Raw genomic sequence first — 20188 nt, 5'->3', positions numbered from 1 at the left:
CCAAACAGACTCATACCATTCTCACTCCCTGAGTCCGGCTGGCACTGCCCTCTCGTTTCTGCATTTCTGAAGCTCTCAGTTTGTTTGTTCGAAAGCGATTAAGATGTCCTTTGACCTTTAGTGCTAAATATCTCATGATAAAATCTGAAGTTTTCTGGCCTCTCTGGACTGATGATGTATTTACAGGCTGCAGCGAACGGCAAATTAGGTGGTGATTTAATTGCTTCAATTTAGTATGATCCGTAATTAGACAGTCTAATTTAATTTGAATTTTAATTGTAATGTTGATGTTGTGTGAAGGTCAATCATGGACAGTGATAGCTTAGGTAATTGTGTCTTGATGTGCTTTTTATTTTTAGAAATTAAGCCACTGGGGAAGAGTTTTTGTTATTTCCACAAATGTACATTTTGTACTTCAATTTACCAAGACCCTGCTAACTAAGGCATGAGCATGATGTTTTAGAAATGATTACTTTACATGACAACATTATTTTTTCATTCATTACAAAGCTGTTACGTATTTGATGGCACAGCAGTTATTTGAGGATCCATACCGTGACTGCTTTGCCTGAAGTTTGTCTCTGAACACCATGAAATGCCATCTGTGTTAACTCCAGTGAGTATGCATATTTGAGGATGTTCCCCTGTGCTTAAGCTTTGCTGTATGTGCATTTGTCAATGCATCTTATGCTACAGATACAAAACTCCAATACTAATGGAAGTGCATCATTGCTGACACACACAGGAATACGCATTTCCACACACATCTCATCACTGTCAACTGCCTGCTGTGCCAGCCTCAGTAGTAATTGTCAGAGCAGAGGGAGAGAGGTGTCCAGGCAGAGAGAGAGAAGGAGATCCTCTTTCCTTAGTGTTCACGTGTGTTTTTGGGATGATATACTGCGACGTGAATGTTTGATGAAGAGAGTAAATGAATGAGTGAATAGTACTGTATGTCCAGAGGAGAGATGGCCCACTGAGATTCTGCTGCTACCATCTTGATTTCCCACTGGAAGCTGTGACAGAGACTCTGTCAAAATCTGCCCGATAGGGAACAAGAACCTTTCTGTCTCTGCACCATCTGTGTTTGACACATCTTTCAGTGAAGACTATGAAGAAGCCGCCTACAAGTTTGTGATATGCTAGCCACCTTTTGGGCGATGTCAGTGGGTTACACTCATGGCCTCATGCAATGAAGTGAGACAGTTTGCTCTTGGAAATATTTTTTTTGGTATTTTAGAGAAGTTCCTGTGGCTTTGTAGGTTAGCATGACAAATAGACTGATCAATTAATTGACCAACATCTTTTTGGTATTTTACAAGCAGTGGCCTTAAATTTTCTAATGAGTTTGTTTCTCAAAGAAATGACCTGGTGTTGTACTTGGTGCAGTGAAAATGTTCATATGCTCAGTAGTGCATGGCATATGTTTGGTTGTCCCTGTTCTAAGTAAAAGACTTTCTCCATTATGCTGCTGTTTTTTTTCTGTTATGGTCCTATTTACACAGACATAATGTGTCTCTATTGTGTGTGAGAGTGTGCAAGGAGGCACATTTCACACTAACCTGCTGTATTCTGTATGGACTGATTCCATTTGGATCCATATGTGGAGAAGTTGTTCTCATCTACTTTCACACTACCAATTAGCAGGCTGTCAAACACATGCATTCCCCAAGTACAGTGCAGGGACACCTGAAAAAAGTTAAAATTATAATGTATAAAAAAAATTAATTTTGCCCACCGTGATAAATGTGTGTTGTTCTTTTCTTTATCTTGTCTTTGTATAACAACACATACTCTTTGTTCCAATTTTTCATTATTCCTCAGCAATCAATTACCACATCAAAAATGTAAAAAAGAGTCATCAAGATTACATCCTAGCCTCACAGTTTTCATAATGAAATAAACCAAGGCGAGCCTAGTTACGCCAGACTGCAGATGGAACCTGTGAAGAAAATCATTAAAACACATAGCTTTGAGCAATGACTGGTGTCTGTCTATAAATGGCCTTGGATCCTGCTTTCACATTGGTCCAGAAGATAGTTTCTGACTTTCAGAAGACAGAAATTATTGAGATGTGCAGCCACATTTGTGGTGAGCAACACCCTGTGTTAAAACAGGTGCAAGGCATGAAATTGGACAAGGCCCTTTCTGCCCAGAAATACCTAAGAAAAAAAGCATTGATATCATGTTATACACTTCCTGCACAACACCTCCTCCTATGTAATATTCTCATTTAAATAAATGGAAAACAAGTGAACAAGCTCCAACATCTTCGAGTCTGAGCGGCTCTCATCATCATCAACACTGACAGCTAGGCCAACCATGTTTATTTATTATTAGTTATACAATTTGGCCTAACACAGTATTTTGAAAAAATCTGAATCAGAAAAAAAGGAATATAGATGTGTTTGTAATGCAAGTGTGCTCCTGGCTTTACCTTGTGCATGCATATATAAACTATAGGAAGCGAGTAGGTAAAATGGTATAGTTTTCTATTCTTAGAAAGACTGGAGGGATTCTTCACCTGTTTCCACCCACCAGCGAAGGTCTCCTTATCCTTTCCACTCTTTGTTACCATTCCCACCTGCCTTTCCTCTTCCATGCTTGCTTGCATTTGTTTTCTAGAGGATACAGTTTTCTTGCTGCTCCAGCAAACTGAAAAATTCTCTCTGCTCATATCCCTGCACCTCTCTCATGCTTCTTTTCCTTTCTCAGCTGTTTGTTTCCTCTCGTTCTCTTCACTAAGTTTTCGAAGCAGTGTAGCAGAAAGGGCCAGCAAACTAACAGGAAAACACATAAGCTAAGGGAAGCTTTAACAGATTTTTCTGTTTAGGTTCACTTCAATTTTAGACCACCACCCAGTCCACTCCAAAAAATATAAATAAGCGAGTACTGATCTGATATTTTAACAAAATTTTAAACCTATTTACGTCTTGTCTTGCTTCATTTGTCTCTCACACCAAGTCCTTTGTTTTAATCAGTAAGTCATATACTTTGATAGCAGTATTCTGTGTAGCACCTTTTGAGAATTTAATTGGCTATTTCAAGTTTTAATTTTGCTCTCTCACACCCTTTCCTCTTGTCTTTCCCCCCTTTTTCTCTATATGTCCTTTTCCTGTTTCTTCATATCTCTATTTCAGATGGCAGCCCTACAGAGTCCGTTTTACGGGGATAAGATGAACCTTTACTCCCTTTGTAAGAAGATAGAACAGTGCGACTACCCCCCTCTTCCCTCAGATCACTACTCAGAGGAGGTAAGTACTGTATCAGTTGCCTTTTACTGTTATGGCACAAAGTAGACAGGGACCTGCTGAGTGTTTTAAAAGGACTCATGATAGTCTGGACTCCTGAACACCTTTAAAAGAAAATTCTTAATATTTTTGAAATGAACTACTGTTTTAAACAGCGGTGGCCAGCTTCTCTTTTTCTGTGCCAGATTGCAGATTTTTACATGCATTGACTATTATAGTTAATTTTTTATATGTAAGTGAAATCCAGCCAACTGTCTGAGCTACAGTACGGTATGATATTACTCTGTGATCAAAAGAATGGCTATGATTTTAACCGTTTGAAAATTAAATGCACATATCAAAAGCATCTGGCCATGCTAAAGAGTGGGGTGAAACGAAATGGGCTAGAGTGTCATGTTTCCCTAACTAAATGTTAAATCATCTGCTGTAATTCTGTGTAGACTTATTCGTGCACAAAAATGTAATGTAGTCGGGCTGCGGTTAACGATTGGCTTGCTGCTGATTGCCGGTGACGTGTGTATGAATGCGCATGGCTTTGTGTCTGCAATGCCCTCTTTGTATGGGTGGCATTTTTTCCAACATTTCTGTCCTTTTCTCTTAAAAAATAGTAAGTCCAAGTGTACACACACGCAAAAACTGAAACATAGGCACATATATATATGCATTACAGGTGTACTGTTTAGCTATGACACTGTACTTTGTTGATGGGTGCTCTAAAGTGTTGTAAGTTATCATATTTGTTTGATCGTTAACAATTACTACAGAGAGTCCCTGCATTACCCAAATCTAACTGCTAGATCGTTAAAATGCTGGAGGTGTCCCCTCATGTCTAGTTTATTTAAACAACCATACCAATGGTTTCTGTGCTTTAGCCCTTTTACTTTGTAGAAATGACATTAGAGATGCAACTAACATGACATTTTTCACTAAACAATTAATCAATTATCAAAATGTTTTTCAATACATTTTTCAACTCTAAATTACATATTAAACATCACAGCTAGCCTTTTTGAAAACCACAGTGCTGTATTTTAGAAAGGAAAGGAATAGTTTGACATTTTGGGAAACACACTTATTCGCCTTTTGGTAGAGAGTTAGATAAGAAGATCAATACCACTCTCATATCTCTGTCCAGTAGATATAAGGCTACTGTCTTTTACTTACCGCTTGGTGTAGCACAAACACTGTAAACAGAAGGAAACGGCTAGTCTGCCTCTGTCTGAAGGTAACAAAAACTTCGTACCAGCACCTCTAAAGCTCACTAATTAACATGTTAAACCCTGTTTGTTTAACCCATATAAAAATGAAAGCGTAAGAATAACAATTAACCATTTTACATGGAGTTTTATGCCAAACTCTTTCTTTGGGAGGAGCAGTCATAGTCAAGAAGTCATTTCATATCTGATCGACCTGTTAGCAGACTATTAAAACTTGCTTGAGTTGTGTAAGCCATTATAGTGAACATCAGCTCTGTATTAATGTTTATCAAACATACATTGTTATGTAGCTTTTAATGCCATACAAACATGAATCGAATGGTCCATTAAGCAAAAAGCACCTAATGTTTTTAATCTCCATGCCTTCTACTCCACAGTGGTTGGTTTTAAGTTGCTCTACTTATTCATGTGTCCTTAAACCAACACTAAACCCTGCATAGAGGGTCTTTCATTATACTGTGGTATTAACTTCATTAGGTTGATAAAGGCTAATTGCTCGCTGTTTTAAGCCTCTATGTGTTTTTGTATTTGCATGAGCTATTGTGCAAGTGTATATTATTTGTTACAAGAGATCCCTTTCCACACACACACACACACACACACACACACCACACTGAGCTGCATTGCCCCACATGTCACCCCCATCCAGGAGAAAGGAAGACAAAGCGAAAGAGAGAGGGAATGATAGAGCGAGAGACAGGGTGATGGAGAGATGGAGATGAGGGGGGTGCCTGCAGCGCCTGTCTGGATGTAAACAATGCTCCTGAAGGATCGGCAGCAAACTGTCAGCTGCTCATCTTTGTTGTGTCATTTAACCATCTCCGTCTATGCTCCCCCCCACGCCTCCCTTCACTAGCTCTCGCTTCCCCCCTCCCTCCACCTGACACTCCCCTCCACTCCCCTACCCCACTCCCCATGCAAAGAAGCGTATGAATATTTTACATATCTGCATCTCTTTGGCATACCCCCCCCCCCCCCAATATCTCCATTCTGTGGGACTAATTCTCAGACTGTCTGAATTTACATCTTTCTCTCACTTTCTCTCTCACTCAGACACACACATACACACATATACACAACGGCTGACGAGAACTCGTCCAAGCTGGTGCCACGCAACAGCGGCCAGGAAGTCGGCAGACGGTTACCATAGCGACCTTGCGTAGATGTTTTTTTTTTTTTTCTTTCCTCTCCATCTTTTATTCTCTTCTTTTTTTTTAATGATGGCGGTGGCTGTTCCGCCTGCGAGCCTGTCTATCTATCTGCTCCAATCAGCCGCTTCGCTCGGCTTCAAGTGTAAGTGCTGTCTCCGGATGGCAATGGAGTGGCAGCAGTGTGTGTGTGTGTGTGTGCTTGTGTGTGTGTGTGTGTGTGTGTGCGCGCACTCGTGTGCATGCACATACACATGTGGGTGACTATGCATGTGTAGGCTTGGGTAAAAGTGGATTCAGCAGACCAAAAAGCGATTAGTGTGTTAACCTAGTCTTTGTCTCAGCTCGGTTACCTGTTGCCTTGTTACCGTTATTATGGAAAGAGCCCGTTTAGAGGGCATTAAAAGACGAGCAGGTCTCTGTTACCAGTGGTTTGTTTATTTCTCTGGAGCTGCTCATTTCAGATATGCAGTCTCACTACAGTGTCATTGATTGTATTATTTCTCTCTTTACTCCCAACCCCCCCACCCCCACCACCCCCCCAACCCTCCTCACCAGCTAAGGAAACTGGTAGATATGTGCATCAACCCCGACCCGGAGAAGAGGCCGGACATCACCTACGTGTACGACATTGCCAAACACATGCAGAACATGACACAGGGCAGCTAAGCCCAGAGTTACACACACTATAGCTTGCAGAACACCTCCCCACCTCCTCCCTCGCTTTTCATGCTGGACTCATACACATCTATCAGCTTTTATGTAATAACTTACTCCAGAGCTCCTTGTGATAAGTAGTGCTGTACATGTAACAGATTTTTTTCCAAGGTGGTGGTACAGTATATAACATAACTGACAGTCAAAATCTTTTCTGCCCTTGGAGAAAGATTAAAGAGATTACACTTTTTTTGTCAGATGGACCCCCCCCCCCCATCCCCTAGACTTCAGTAATGGTACAGCACTGAAAATCAGTGTCTATAGCTTTGAAACACATTTCCTCACCGTTCATCAGCTGCTGCTACTAGCAGATGTTATTTAAAGCAGATGTACTGGAAATCTGTAAAATTAGCCAAAAAAAAAAAATGTTATGTGTTACTTCCAAATCTCAAAACAGTTCAATGCAAATATTCTTAAAAATTTTTTGTTTGTAGGCTTTTAGTGGGTCTCATGAGACCTGTAGCCAGCAAATGGTGCAAAAAAGATGATGGAAACCTTGAAAGCAATTGCAAAAATTTGAGTGTAGAGATTTTCACTCAGTGGCAGAAAACTGAGAGGCGTAACAGAGTGTTATTGATGGTTGAAGTGTTGTTGTGTTGCACTTTTTACCCTGGTACTGGAAGGCTGGCAGGGTGATCATGTCTAATGAATGTATTAGGAAAGGAAGGATCATTTAGAGGGTAGACTAGAGACGTGCTGGGGGGAGAACATGGACACATGTCTCCACAACACTTTGAATGTAAGTCATTTTGACACCTATGTATTGTCTTTGAAAATTTCAGAACGCCTCTTTTTTGCCAGCCTAGAAGGAGTGGTAGAAACTATAACAAAAGCAGTTTTAAATCTGCTGTTTACCTTAGTCACTGATACCAAACTATTTCCTCTTTGGTTCAATTTGAACAACATATATTTCTATTAGAGTGTGAGGTTTGTCTTGTTTCATTATTAGTGATGGTAAATCACAATGAAGACATGAAAAAAATCAAAACACTTAGTTCTCCATCATGGTTGGGTGCAGTGGTTCCCAACCTTTTAGGCCTGTGACCCCTTGTCACATGTTACATTGTCTACCAGTTAAGTTACAGATCATTGTGTTGATTCATTGTTTATCATTTTGTCCACATAATGTCAGAAAATAGCGAAAAATATCCATAAAGCTCTCTTACATCTTCAGATGTCTAGTTTTGTCTGATTAACAGTCCAAAACCCAAAGATATTCAGTTTATCATCATGTTCAACAAAGAAAAGCAATAAATCATCACATTTGAGAAGCTGAAACCAGCTTTTTTTTAAAATTTTGTTTTTGCTTAACAAATGACTAAAACGATTATTCAATTATAAAAATAGTTGCTGATTAATCTTCTGTCGATGGATTAATAGATAAATCGACTAACCTTGCAGCTCTATACAGAGGACTTATTTTGTTTTATTTGAATAACTTTTAGAGGCTTGAGGAGGTAAAACACAGCAATCCACAAGAAATAAAGCAAAAATGTATCTCGCAACCCCTTTGATTAATCCAGCGACCCCTTGTGGGGGTCCTGACCCCTAGGTTGGGAACCACTGATCCAGTGGATGCATTTGACCCACCAGAAAGTTAGTCTATTTTGAGGAAATCATGTGATTGTTAATGTTGCTGTGGAAGTTTGCAGTGTATGTGTCTTGTTAAGTAACAAATATGTTGAAGAGATAGCAGATCCTTGCCTTGTGTTGCCGTCCACGTCATGTGAAAATCACAGCGTGCCTACCTAACTTCTGTCCTCAGTTGAGATACCAAAGAGAAAAGTCACACAAAAAGAGAGCAGAGCAGTTTATATATATGTTAAGGTATCTTTTATGTAAAGTATATCAATGACTTGTTGTGAAAAAAACAAACAAAAAAACAAGCTCTAATGGGACTCATTTTGTTTTACTGTACATAGCAAAGAAGTTCCTATAGTTTTAATACTGTAGGGTTTTAGTGACTCTTTGGTAATATATATATTTTTTACAGTGAATAGGTTTACACCAGTGTGTCGCAAATGACCAGCACTGACTACCACTGGTTTACATAATGACAATGATACCGCATGGAAGGTATAGTAAGTAAACAATGATTGGTAATGCTTTATTTCAGTGTCTTATGAATCCTCTTTTAACATTATCAAATAGCCTGTTAACCGTTCATTGGCGTTATTGTTCATGTATGCCCATGTTTTTCATGTTTTTTTTAACATTTAATACTCTTTAATATTTGTTATATACAAATTCAAAGCTTAACGGTGAAAGAAAATGTAAGTTATTTTGTTATGGTTAACAGAATATTTTGATAGTGTGTTTGTAGCAGTTATTTGTCTGAGACTTGCAAATACAGTGTTTGCAATTTATGTTTGCAGTTGTACTTCTTGTCCTAGATTTTGTTCATTCAAATCACTTTTCTCTCCCACCACAGTAATTTTTTTTTCTCCCATTTCATTGATCATCTTAATTATTTATCATGTTCACCCACAGTGATGTTTACCTTCTATGACGCTCTCTAAACAGAAGCATTTGTATTGCACCAAAACTTTCAGTATTTTGTTGTAATTACAAGGGAGCTATTGCTATTAAGCACTTTTTTTTAGGTATTTTAGTTTTGATGCAAAACAGAACTCCCTCAAATTGGTAGTATTTAACAGCAAAATACCAAAAATAGATTCTCCAATGTTTAGGGGCAAATAACCTCTGAAGTTTCAAATGTACTTTTAAGCATATATAACTGAAACAACGGATACTTTTGTACTGAATTTAAAGATAAGTTTACATTGATCCCTTTCACAATGTCAGATTACCATTGTCAGTTCTAACCTCCCAACAAAGATGTTATAGATGTTAAATACATGTTTGTTTGTTTTTATCATCAGAAGATGTCAGAAGACATTGTAGTTCAGTGGAATGTCTTGTCTTGCATATATCTAGCTTTTCCCCTTGTTGGTTAAGAATTTGTTGATTAAAAACATAACATGCAGTGCAAAGTCAGATTGAATTTCCTGAATACAGATTTGTACATTGAGTGAATTTTCTGTTAATGTACAGAAAAGGCGATCCAGGTTGTTCTTTAATTCCTCACTAAGGGGTTGTTTAACATATACACTGCTAAGGAATACAGTATGGCCATTCCTTTATATGATTGTTCTTTGTCTTCATCCAACAAATCACAGTGCTCTACTGCAGTGGTTCTCAAACCTTTTCACATCAAGAACCCCTAAACTGACACAAATTAGACCACAGACCCCATCTGATTAGATTTTTGCTTTTAGATGTTTTATTACAGAAAGTGTATGAAACCCATGACCAAAATAGTCACATACTCTGTCATTATGTTACTTATGGATGGAATTATAGTGAAAATAAATTTTTCCCCTTTTGCTGGGGACCCCCTGGAACCCCCTTATGGACCCCTGGGGGTCCCTGGACCCCACTTTGAGAACCACTGACCTGCTGTGTCTAATTCTTTTACCTCGTTCAGTTTACTTTTCCAAAGGCCCTCTGAAGTTGTTATTGAAGAGTCCAGGGGTTTTCCTAAAAGTGAAATTAGTAGGCACTATAGGCAATTGGTATTTATTGTATTGGCAGTTTGGTTGTTCTGAACATTTCATGTAAAATCACCATTTGCCTTGTATGCTAACTAAATGCAATAAAGCTTTCAAATTTCTTTTTGACATGTGCTTGGAGCTCTTACCTGGTTTTAATGGGTAATTTGCATCTCCCATCCAATTATTCAAACAAATCTGAGACACAACGTGTTTTTATTGGACACATATCCTACAGGGCATCACTTGCTTTGCCAAGAAATACAATAATACAAAAGAACACACATGTGGTAACATTTGTGTGAGGCACAAGAAACACACAAGAGACACCGCAGCAGTTTCAGACCTGCAGCTTCAGACCACTTGTGTCTTTTGTAAAGAACAAGCCACTTTCGAAAGCCAGGCTGTGTTTGTGCCTCTTTGCAAAGTTGTAAATACTTGCATTTCAGCAAAGGTGAGATGTTTCACTTTGGCATTTAATGGAAAACTGGCAAATTGTAGCAGCTTACTGGTAAGTATCCCTATATAACTTCCATTTTTCTGTCACATTTCTTTTTTAAAAATATTTTAGAGGGCATTTTTAAGCCTTTATTATAGCAACAGTTTAGAGCAGACAGGAAACGAGGGGGAGAAAGATGGGGAGGTGACATGCATCAAGCTGCTGCCAGAATCAAACCACAGATGTTGTGGTTATCTAGCAAGTGTCTTAACCAGTAAGCTACCAGGTCTTACTTTCACTTTTTTACTAAGAACAAAAAAGCAAATGCTTGATCCAGTTTTGACTTTAGCATAGCACATTGAAGCTGTTACAAGACATTAATGATCAAAGAGATGATCACAGATGCCTATGTATGGTCAGGATATAATACTTCATGTAATATGATTTTATTAGTCTTAGCTTGTCCAAATTTGATGGGATTAAAATGTCAATGAGAATAGGACTGTTCCAGTTGTTGCAAAATGCACATTAAAACAATAAAAAAATATCTGTATAATTTAACAAAGACAAATTTAACAAAAACACAATCAGTTTAAGCAAATAGAACAAAGTTAAGCAAGCCAGTATCAATTCTAAGTGCACTGAGTGCCATTGTTCACAGGTTAAAAGGCCGACTATTGAACTTACTGAAGAACTCAGTAAGATGATGATTTGGTAGGCAGCTCCGTCAGGCCTGTGTTCATCTTCTTTCTTTATGATGCCATTGAGGTACATTAGCATAAAATACAACAGAAAATAAGAAAAACAGGAAATACTGCAACTTAGTGTGGATACTCATCAAACTGCAGTACATTTCATACTTACTACATAAAAAGGTTTTGTCTAAGTGACTTTAAAACTACAAGTTATATTAAAAGCTATTGTAATACTGTACACAATACAGAATTCCTGATGATCTTCCTACCATTAACAAGTGACCTAACCTAACCAAACCATAACCTAACAGCTAAAAAAACATCAGTCATTTGCAGCTGCTGAAAGTAATTGCTGTTTGCTACCTACTACCTGTATCCTGCTGTATATAGTGCATATTCATGTTGCTACATACAGGATGGGTAAACCATATATTTCATTTTTCACCTCTGTCTTTATCAATTCGATTAAAGAATTGAGTTCAGCTGGAACAACAATAACTCTCTCCTACAGGAAATTAAAACTCATTACAACTGTAAAACTGGCCAGAGGCAACGTTACAGTCAAACTGATGCAGGAGATAAGATGCAAAATTATCCTTACTGGGAATTTCTGCGCTTCATCATGTAGATTTTGTAGACGACCCAAAGCACAGCCACAGATGTGAGGATGATGAGGAAGACCAGAAAGCCAATGAGAGCTTTGTCATTGTCTGCAAAATGAGGGTTATGACAAAAAAATATCAAAGGGGTGGCATTTATATCAAAGATTAAAATGTGCAGAAATTGACATGTATGGTAAGTCTGAATGAAATGTTTTATCTGAGCAATTTATGGCATTAATGAAAACCACACATACAGAGAGTGCGAACACGTTCTGTCATGGTTTTACTGTAAAGGTGTCCGTTGAAAGCAACCACCTGAAAAGACAGAGCATCCCTTTAACTTGGGAATTATGGAACTCATATAAGTATGAGGAATAAACTGAACAACACTGTTAAATGAAAAGTAGGATTATACAAACCTCCACGTCGTAGGTCGTTAAGTAGCTTAGATCTTTGAATATAAAGTTACATTGGTCTTGTGACTCCATCTTCTGAATGACATCATCATAACTAAGAGTTGCATTGTATAGTTTCTCAGGTCCACGGAAATTGTTCACATGAGGACAGGTAACTTTAATCACATTATGCTCTGGAACACTTATGTCAAACGTGAAAATATCGTCCGGTACTGTAAGAGAGTGAAAAAACAACATATTTTCCTTTAGATGCAACACTTTATGCTTATTCACAGTTTAAGTGATTGTTGAGTTTAAAATACCAGCAGTTTTAACACTTGATTAAGCTCATTAGTGTTACTGTGTTGATTGTCTTGGGCATCAGTATTTCCTTTAAACGATTAATTAATGACTGAATTTTGAAATGGAATTGCGAAATTATTTTAAAACAAAATTCAAAAAATCAAAATTTATCCCACACAGCTGTTATGTGTTGGCCGGAGCTGTGTTAGGAGTCTGGCTAATCAGAGTGCCTGAAACTGGGGTTGTCAGGCTGTCACGATCACAGGTTGTCATTTATCCTACTGACTGGTTGTCAAATGTGGCGAAAGTGAGTCTTAATACGAGCCTGTCAGAGGGCAGAGGCCAAAAAGGGAGTAAAAGTACAGAAGACAGAGAGAGGAGGAGGAAGGAGATACAAACACATGAAGGTTAGCGTGCTGCCGATAGCAAAGAACTCTATTGTTAAAACCATGATATACAGTGAATGACAGCCCTCATCATTTACATATTTTGGGTTAGCCATGAAGCCAACACTGAGCTCAGGGCACAGTTGGAGGACACCAGGCCCGACTCCAAACACCCAGTCCAATGAGTCGATGCTGCAGGAAGGAAGGTAAGACCTGCGTCTTTTCTTGTTCGTTGGCAAACAAAGGTATTCAATATATGTTGTGGCCTGTTAGTAGTTGGTACAACCGTAAGGCTCAGTGGTATTTAAATCACCTAGATTTAACATATTATATCCAGAACTACCTGTGCAGTGTCATCCACACATAAGTAAATGGAATAATAAGCACATTTTAAAAGCCTTTAAGTTAAGTTTTTGGCTCCATTTTGAAATTTATTGATTACTTCATTTAAATTAAATTGGAAAGACAATACAAGGGAACATAATACTATTTGGCAAATGTATGATTTTTGTATTTTACTTTGAGTTTTTTTTTTTTTTTCAAAAATCTATCATCTGATTAAAATTTAACACTAAAAAAAGTTTATAATTACTACTGTACACCACAGCATGTATGCTTCATTTATAAACAGCTCAGGACTAACTAAAGCTTGTAGATTTCTGCTCACTGAGTCACTGTGAAAAAACACAGAGAATAACCATTGTTGTTGTTATAATTACTGTGTATTTATGATACATGTTTTGTACATGGCTCCTATTTCAGTTATGATTGGAGCTACATTATAAAGTTAATTATAATGGTTTGGATGTGTGTGTGATGTATAAAATACATTTTCTTACATAATATACAGTATACTATATATTGGTATCATTATTATTATTGGTATTGCTATCAGGGAATGAGATGTTTGATTATCAATATTTATCACCATTTGATTAAAATAAGACAGGACAAGTAATAATATAAAGTACATAATTCCTAATTATCATTATTATTATGATAAAAAAGTCAGATAAATTGCATTTATAATTATGATTACTATCCTTTTCTTAAATAACTAAATAATTCATTACAGTAAATCTTGTGTTGAGTTAATGTCCAAAATTTACATGATTCATTTAGAAACCATATTAAGCATAATTTAATGTAGCTGTTGTTCAATACCTGATGTCAGTTTTCTCCCCAAATATTCACAGTTTCAGTGCTGTTGTTAAAACTGTTACTTTTACTGGCTCGTGGTCATCTTAACTTAATATTCAACTATGAACATTATATAATAAATAGCCTTTTTAGCCCTTTTGAACTAAATATGACTTTATGTAAGTGTTGACTACAATATTTTCCAAAGACAGTTTGCCGTTTACTTACCTCCAGGCTCAGTTTTCTCTTTAACTTCAGTTGGTTTGGCAACATTCTTGTTGTTGTAGGTGGGTTGGACTTCACAGGTGTAATCGGTGTATGGTTTCAGTCCAGAAAAATTACATGCTCTTCCTGGTTTCTGTTTGTTAACTGTAGATGTAACAGTTTAGTTTTCATTAGCTGTTTTTGGTGTCCGATTTAATAACAACAGGAACATATAAAGAGATGTAAAAAGACTGAACCTTTAGTGAAGAAATATTTGTTGAGTTACCATTAACTGACAAGAATATAGATATCTAAATCATCAATGTGTCACTGCGACTGTAGATCACTGACTGGTCCTGCAAGGTAACACTTTTGTATACACTATGTACTACATGGCTGACAGACAGAGAATCAACTAATATCACACTTTCTAAAAACTATTTCAAATAAATAACCAGCAAATCATATGAAGTTCAACAATTTTAGCTGTAATCAGTTTCTCATCATGTTGTTCTATGGAAAAAAGGTAATTAAACTCTATCATTTCAATATTATTTCTGTAACATATTTAATGGATTTTATTTTTTAATTAATGACTTGTTCCAAAGTGTGACTTGTCGTTTCATCTCAGCTTATTTACACCTATTATCCCTCAATGTACTAAAATGTGAGCACAGAAGAAAAAATGATATACTTGAGGCCAATGGAAGTTTTAAATGTCTTCATTGTATATCTCACTTGTCATATAAACTGACCAGCAAATTAATCTGCAAGACTTCAAAATATACATTGAACTAAAATGGAAAAGGTTTTTAAAATTTTACTTACGTTTTGCACGTTTCTTGTCCCATATCGAATTCACAGGATGACAACTGCAGTCATATGAAAGCCCATCAAGTTTGGGGACCTCTTGACATTTCTGACTGGTTGTTGTCCAGCTCAACTCAATGGAGGTATTGGTTGAGTCCCTTTGTGTTGCTATATTAAGATCTGTTGAAACACATCACACATCTTTAACACTGAACTGAGTAATCTGGTCTTTAGTATCTTAGATTACAAGCTATCATTGCAACAACATACCACAGTCAATCTTGAACTGGATATCAGTTTTGTTTTTTATGGTGACATTGTTTTCCTTGATCTGACCAGTACAGGTGTAGTCTGTGAAAGGCTCCAGCTCAGACACATTCTTGGGATTATTGTCAGAATCTGAGGAGACAGAAGGGTGACAACATTTCTCAATCAACTAATATCTGTACCTCAGAATTTAAGATCAGTTTTAAACAGTTTAGATTTAGACATTCAAAGCAAAAACCAATATTCTATTCAAAACTGATTCACAGAGCTCACAAAGCAATACCTCACCACCACCTTCCTCTCATATCAGAAGACACAATTTATGTCACTACAGTTCCTGCAAAAATTATTCCACTTTACATCTTCAGCTCTTTTACATTAAAAGTACAAAACAATGGAAATGCAGATTTGAATCACCATCTTTATCCATGTAAATCCATTTATAATGTTGCTGACAAACAAAGTCTCTCTACTTTCAGTCTGACCACTTACCAGAACAGATGTAATCAATGGTGAGATCAGCGCAGTTTGGAGGTAAATTTGCTTCTATTTTTGCAGGAAGTTTAGTGGGAAGAGTCATTTTTATTTCACTTGGATTTAAAAATTCAGCTGAAAAAGAGAAAAAAGCACATATAAAACATGATGGAAGAAGGTCTACATAACATGCATTTAAAAATACAGGTAGACTGTATTATACATACCAGCACTGATGTGTTGAGTGAGACTAAAGTTCACACACTTTTCTTGAGTGAAGGTTGTCGTCAAATTTGTGCATATGTCATCATAACCAGGTTTGATACAGAACTTTTTATTGTCACTTGGGCATTGCACAGCTTCAATATTATTTGCTGTTATTTGCACAGAGCTGATGTTCCAGTCACTCTTGTAACAAAGATATCCAGGGATGCAGCTGCTAAGTTTAATGTCATCTTCAGCTGAAATACAGAAGTGATGCACAAATGTCTCTCCCATTTTCACTCATTTCTAAAGTTAAAAGAAAAATACAATACAACAGTATGAATTATTTTTACTCACTCATTTCATTTGTCTTCACTGTAGTTTTACTATCACTGTGGTTACAGACTATTTCTGTGCCAGCATGGTCAAATGTCACATTATGCTCGTAGTCAGTACAGGGCTTCAGGTGTCTGATATACGGTGAGCTTTGACCGAAGTGCTGAACATCAACTTGGCCTTCTTCTTTAACATTCACGGTGTAGGTGTCAAGGGAAGAGTTTATGAACCTGATCTGGAAGCCAGACTCGTGGGGTGTAACAGTGTAAGAACCTGTACAAACAATACACAGTAAAATCTGTTAGTAAGATGAACCACCTGCCATTTATTTTAACCTTGTTCATATAGGTGTTGAAAATCTACCTGTCTATGCCGAGGATCATTCTGTACACTCCACTTTCAACATATTCATTGTAAAGTAAGAGAGAAATACAAACATTAAAACAACATTAGATGGATTATCTTTTAAAGTGATACTCACACTGTGGAGGTGGGGGGGCTGGTGCAGGGCGTGGAGGACACATTCAAATGAAATTAGAAAGGAATAAAAAATACAAAAAACATTAACATTTAGTTACACAACACAAGTAGTTTAAAATACTCCCAAAGCACACTAAAGATAAAGTATGTGCCTTTAGCTTATAGAGTATTTGTAACCCTTTTATCCACAGTGCGAGTGTATGCACAACACAATCTTATTACAATCCTATATAAATGAGAAAATTCCAACCTTTGGTGGTAGGAGTCACTGTGGTGTTGGACTGGGTGGTTGGAGGTGAGGTCTGAGTTTGATTGCTGGGTGCCTGAGAGACTGTTGGCAATCAGCACTCAGAAGCACCAAATAATATCTTTCAGACAATGTCATGTTCAAACTGCCTCCTTACTATCACTACCAGTAACCTACTTGCTCCTGTGAGGGAGAAAGCTGCTATTATCAGCCCTTATGAAATGTGACTGTTTAAAATCCAAACTTTTTAAAAATACATTTTGTGTTTAAATTCTCCACACTACCTTTGTTTGAGTGAGGGTTTGCCCAAAACAAAAATAAATACATGTAGATATTGTTACAACTAAATCCTGTGATCCTTGAATCACGTAATTCAAATTATCCAAACTAAACATTCAAAACACATCAACATGATAAGGAATACTGATCAAGATTTTTTTTTGTCACCATACACGGAGAATGCAATGAGATATTCTATTGTTGTAATGTTTCTTCTTTCTTACAGTATATCTTGACAAAGAGGATTACCAGAGCAAATCTCATCATCAGTTCAGAAATCAGAAATCTGACTTTGTTTATAACTTGCTGTGTAGGCATTCAGACAAATTAGACAGAAAGCAAAAACATGAATATATTTCAATATCATGAATGAATACAGAATGAAGCAATATGACTAAATATAATGTGCAGAAACATTATGTGCTGTATGATCACTGGGACCATCCCATAATTTGAAGGTCAATGTTTAATTAACTGGTTAAAGAAACAGGACAGAAAGAAACTGAAAAAAATCCCCCCAAAATAAGTTAAGATTCAAAAAGATCAATTTCTTTTCTTTGCACTATATGAACATCACACTACTTCGCATCGGCATTAGTTTAATTAGTTGCATAAGTATAGGGTTTAAATCATGAATAATATTTGGCAAGAGGTTGATTGTGGTGGGAGAAGTTTGAGTTTCATACTGCTGAGCAAACTTTTTTTTTTTCAAACAAAATTGCACATTACATGTTTCATATACAAATAACTATATATATATATATATATATATATATATATATATCAGAGGAGGCTGGTCCATAGAGGTAGAGGAGGTTGCTCCTCCTCTGTTTTTTGAGAGGCAAGAGGGAGATCAGTTCTCCTTGGTATACTTTAACACAATTTTTCATGGTAACTTGCAGGTAGGTTGTTATAACCATCCTGGAGAAAGAATGTTCTTCTGTGGATTTATTATTTAGGCCATCTCAGGTGCTTCCTCATGTAATCCCAGATTAACTCCATGATGTTGAGATCAGGGCTCTGTGGGGGCCATACCATACCATCTGTTGCAGGACTCATCATTTTTCTTGCTGCTGAAAATAGTTCTTTATGACTCTAGCTGTATGCTTGGGGTCATTGTCATGTCATGAATAAATTTGGGATCGATCAGACACCTCCCTGATGGTATTGCATAATGGATAAGAATCTAAACATCTAGGGTGCCTGAAACTTTTGCACAGTACTGTAGATAAATTGATAGAGTAGCATATTAGAAAATTAATTCTAAGGCAAATTGCTGACTATATTTTTAAACACATCAGTAAAACATTTTATCTGCTTCTATTAGGCTACTTGCAGGCTGTAGAGCAGACATCATTGTCACTAACGAATGAACAACATGTGCTCTCTTTCTCAGCCACCTTGTGGTTCAAATGAAATGTCTTTTATTTTAACTGGAATCCTCTCACACAACATACTGAAATGCCGTTATACAAAATTATATATTTTCAAAAGTAACTGTGAACACTTTTCAATAGTTTATATAAAAGGATTTCACAATACTATATTGGACCATTTTAACTGTATATGAGCACATTTTACCATAATGTGTGAAAGCTTTTCAGTAGTTTTCATGAGAGCGTTTCAGTCGTGTATGTAAGCGTATAATTTTTCAGTTGTTTGTGTGAGAGTGTTTCAGTTGTGTATGTACACAGCTGATGGTAGAAGTAAACATTATAAACACTAGAATTACAACTGAATGATATATATTAAGAGAATTTAGTTGCAGTCACTCACCTGATGGAATTTGACCTGGAATAACAAAAGAGAAAGATATTTACACACTTGTAATGAATGGGGTGTATACGACTACTATACAGAATAACATAAATATACACACATCACAAACAGGGTTTGTTTTATTAAAACATCCATTTCCATCTAAACTTGCTGTAGCTTTGCAGTGATATCAGTGGAGGTGTATGAGGTACAGGACAGAGGATAAGGTTTGCACCAAAGAAACAAGCATACCGTAGGGTTTTTTTTCTATTTTTTCCATTGGAATGAATACAGAATGAAGCAATATAACTAAATATAATGCACAGAAACATTATGTGCGTATGTCCGATCACAGGGGACATTTTGCGGTACATACTGGCTTTGGCGTTGCTGTGACAATGAAACAGCATAAAGCAAAAAGTGAGCGGATTAATTGAGTTATTAGAATGTAGAATTATAAACATCACGAAAACAATGAAATGTAATATATGAAGTAACATTGTTAACCTGGAATTACAAAAGAGAAAAGTATAAATTATTATTGCATTTGTTATGTTTTATTAAACCTGTTTGGGCATAAAAAGCAGGGCCGACAACTTAATTAGATGACTTCAGTCATGGTCATAAACCCAGCTACTTTTGCAGCTCTAGTCTGACGTCTGTTGAAAAACTCCATCATCAACATTTCCTGATGAGGGTCTGAGGGCCGATACATTGTCAGTAAAGTGAGAACAAACAATCAACAGTGTGCAGTAATTTTTGGTTCCTTCATAATTTTTTCTAAAGTTTAACAATGTTTAATAACATAATGTTAATAATAATGATAATAATATAGTACAGGGGGTGTAGCTCAAATTGCTTTACAATAGAGTGAAGAAACAAGAAAATAAAGAAATGTAAATACTGTGCGATTAAAACCAATCAATCAAATGAGTAGCAAACAAAAGAGGCAGCAAATAGTAAGAACAAATATGCTTAGTACTTAGTACTTAGTAATGATAAAACAGATACTCTGTTGAAAAAATGTATTCACACTGTGAATTTGGGAGAACAAGAAAATGCACTTAAATAAAAAGCATTAATGTATATGAAGAGACACTTTTACAAATACAAAAGGCATGTGTTCTGTTACTAATAGTACTTTATCTATCCTATCTTTCAGCACCTTATATTTTATTTGAAATAATAAATAAAGTTACTTACAGTCAGCCACACCAATGATCGCAGCCCAGAGGAGCAAGATCTTGATACCACAGAAACCCGCCATATCTCGGAGTTACAATGT

General features: G+C 36.7%; 2 protein-coding genes and 1 long non-coding RNA gene across 4 annotated transcripts in view; 1 reads left to right on the top strand and 2 right to left on the bottom strand.

Annotated features, from left to right (window-relative positions):
* Positions 1-7304, top strand: part of nek7 (NIMA-related kinase 7) — a 64817-nt gene extending 57513 nt beyond the window's left edge. For both annotated transcript variants that reach the window (XM_044361679.1, XM_044361678.1), the window contains 2 exons: positions 3141-3254; positions 6175-7304. In XM_044361679.1, coding sequence (XP_044217614.1) covers positions 3141-3254; positions 6175-6285 — 225 coding nt within the window. In that variant the 3' untranslated portion in view covers positions 6286-7304. The remainder of the gene's footprint in view (positions 1-3140; positions 3255-6174) is intronic.
* A 3015-nt stretch (positions 7305-10319) lies between these two features.
* On the bottom strand, positions 10320-16269 carry LOC122988992 (receptor-type tyrosine-protein phosphatase C-like). The gene is made up of 10 exons (XM_044361677.1): positions 16161-16269; positions 15827-16060; positions 15618-15734; positions 15129-15257; positions 14877-15038; positions 14073-14213; positions 12040-12248; positions 11875-11935; positions 11620-11728; positions 10320-11073 (listed from the first exon to the last, which is right to left on the bottom strand). The coding sequence occupies exons 1-10, from the start codon at positions 16162-16164 to the stop codon at positions 11019-11021; spliced, it is 1221 nt and encodes a 406-aa protein (XP_044217612.1). The 5' UTR covers positions 16165-16269; the 3' UTR covers positions 10320-11018.
* Positions 16270-16275: 6 nt separating this feature from the next.
* On the bottom strand, positions 16276-16949 carry LOC122988994. The gene is made up of 3 exons (XR_006404922.1): positions 16870-16949; positions 16621-16638; positions 16276-16412 (listed from the first exon to the last, which is right to left on the bottom strand). It is a non-coding gene; the product is annotated as an uncharacterized LOC122988994 (long non-coding RNA).
* Positions 16950-20188: the final 3239 nt, after the last annotated feature.

Source organism: Thunnus albacares, chromosome 9, assembly GCF_914725855.1.
Source record: "Thunnus albacares chromosome 9, fThuAlb1.1, whole genome shotgun sequence".
Classification (NCBI taxonomy): domain Eukaryota; kingdom Metazoa; phylum Chordata; class Actinopteri; order Scombriformes; family Scombridae; genus Thunnus; species Thunnus albacares.
Note: the sequence above shows the minus strand (reverse complement) of the source record. Positions and strands in the feature narration are given on the sequence as shown.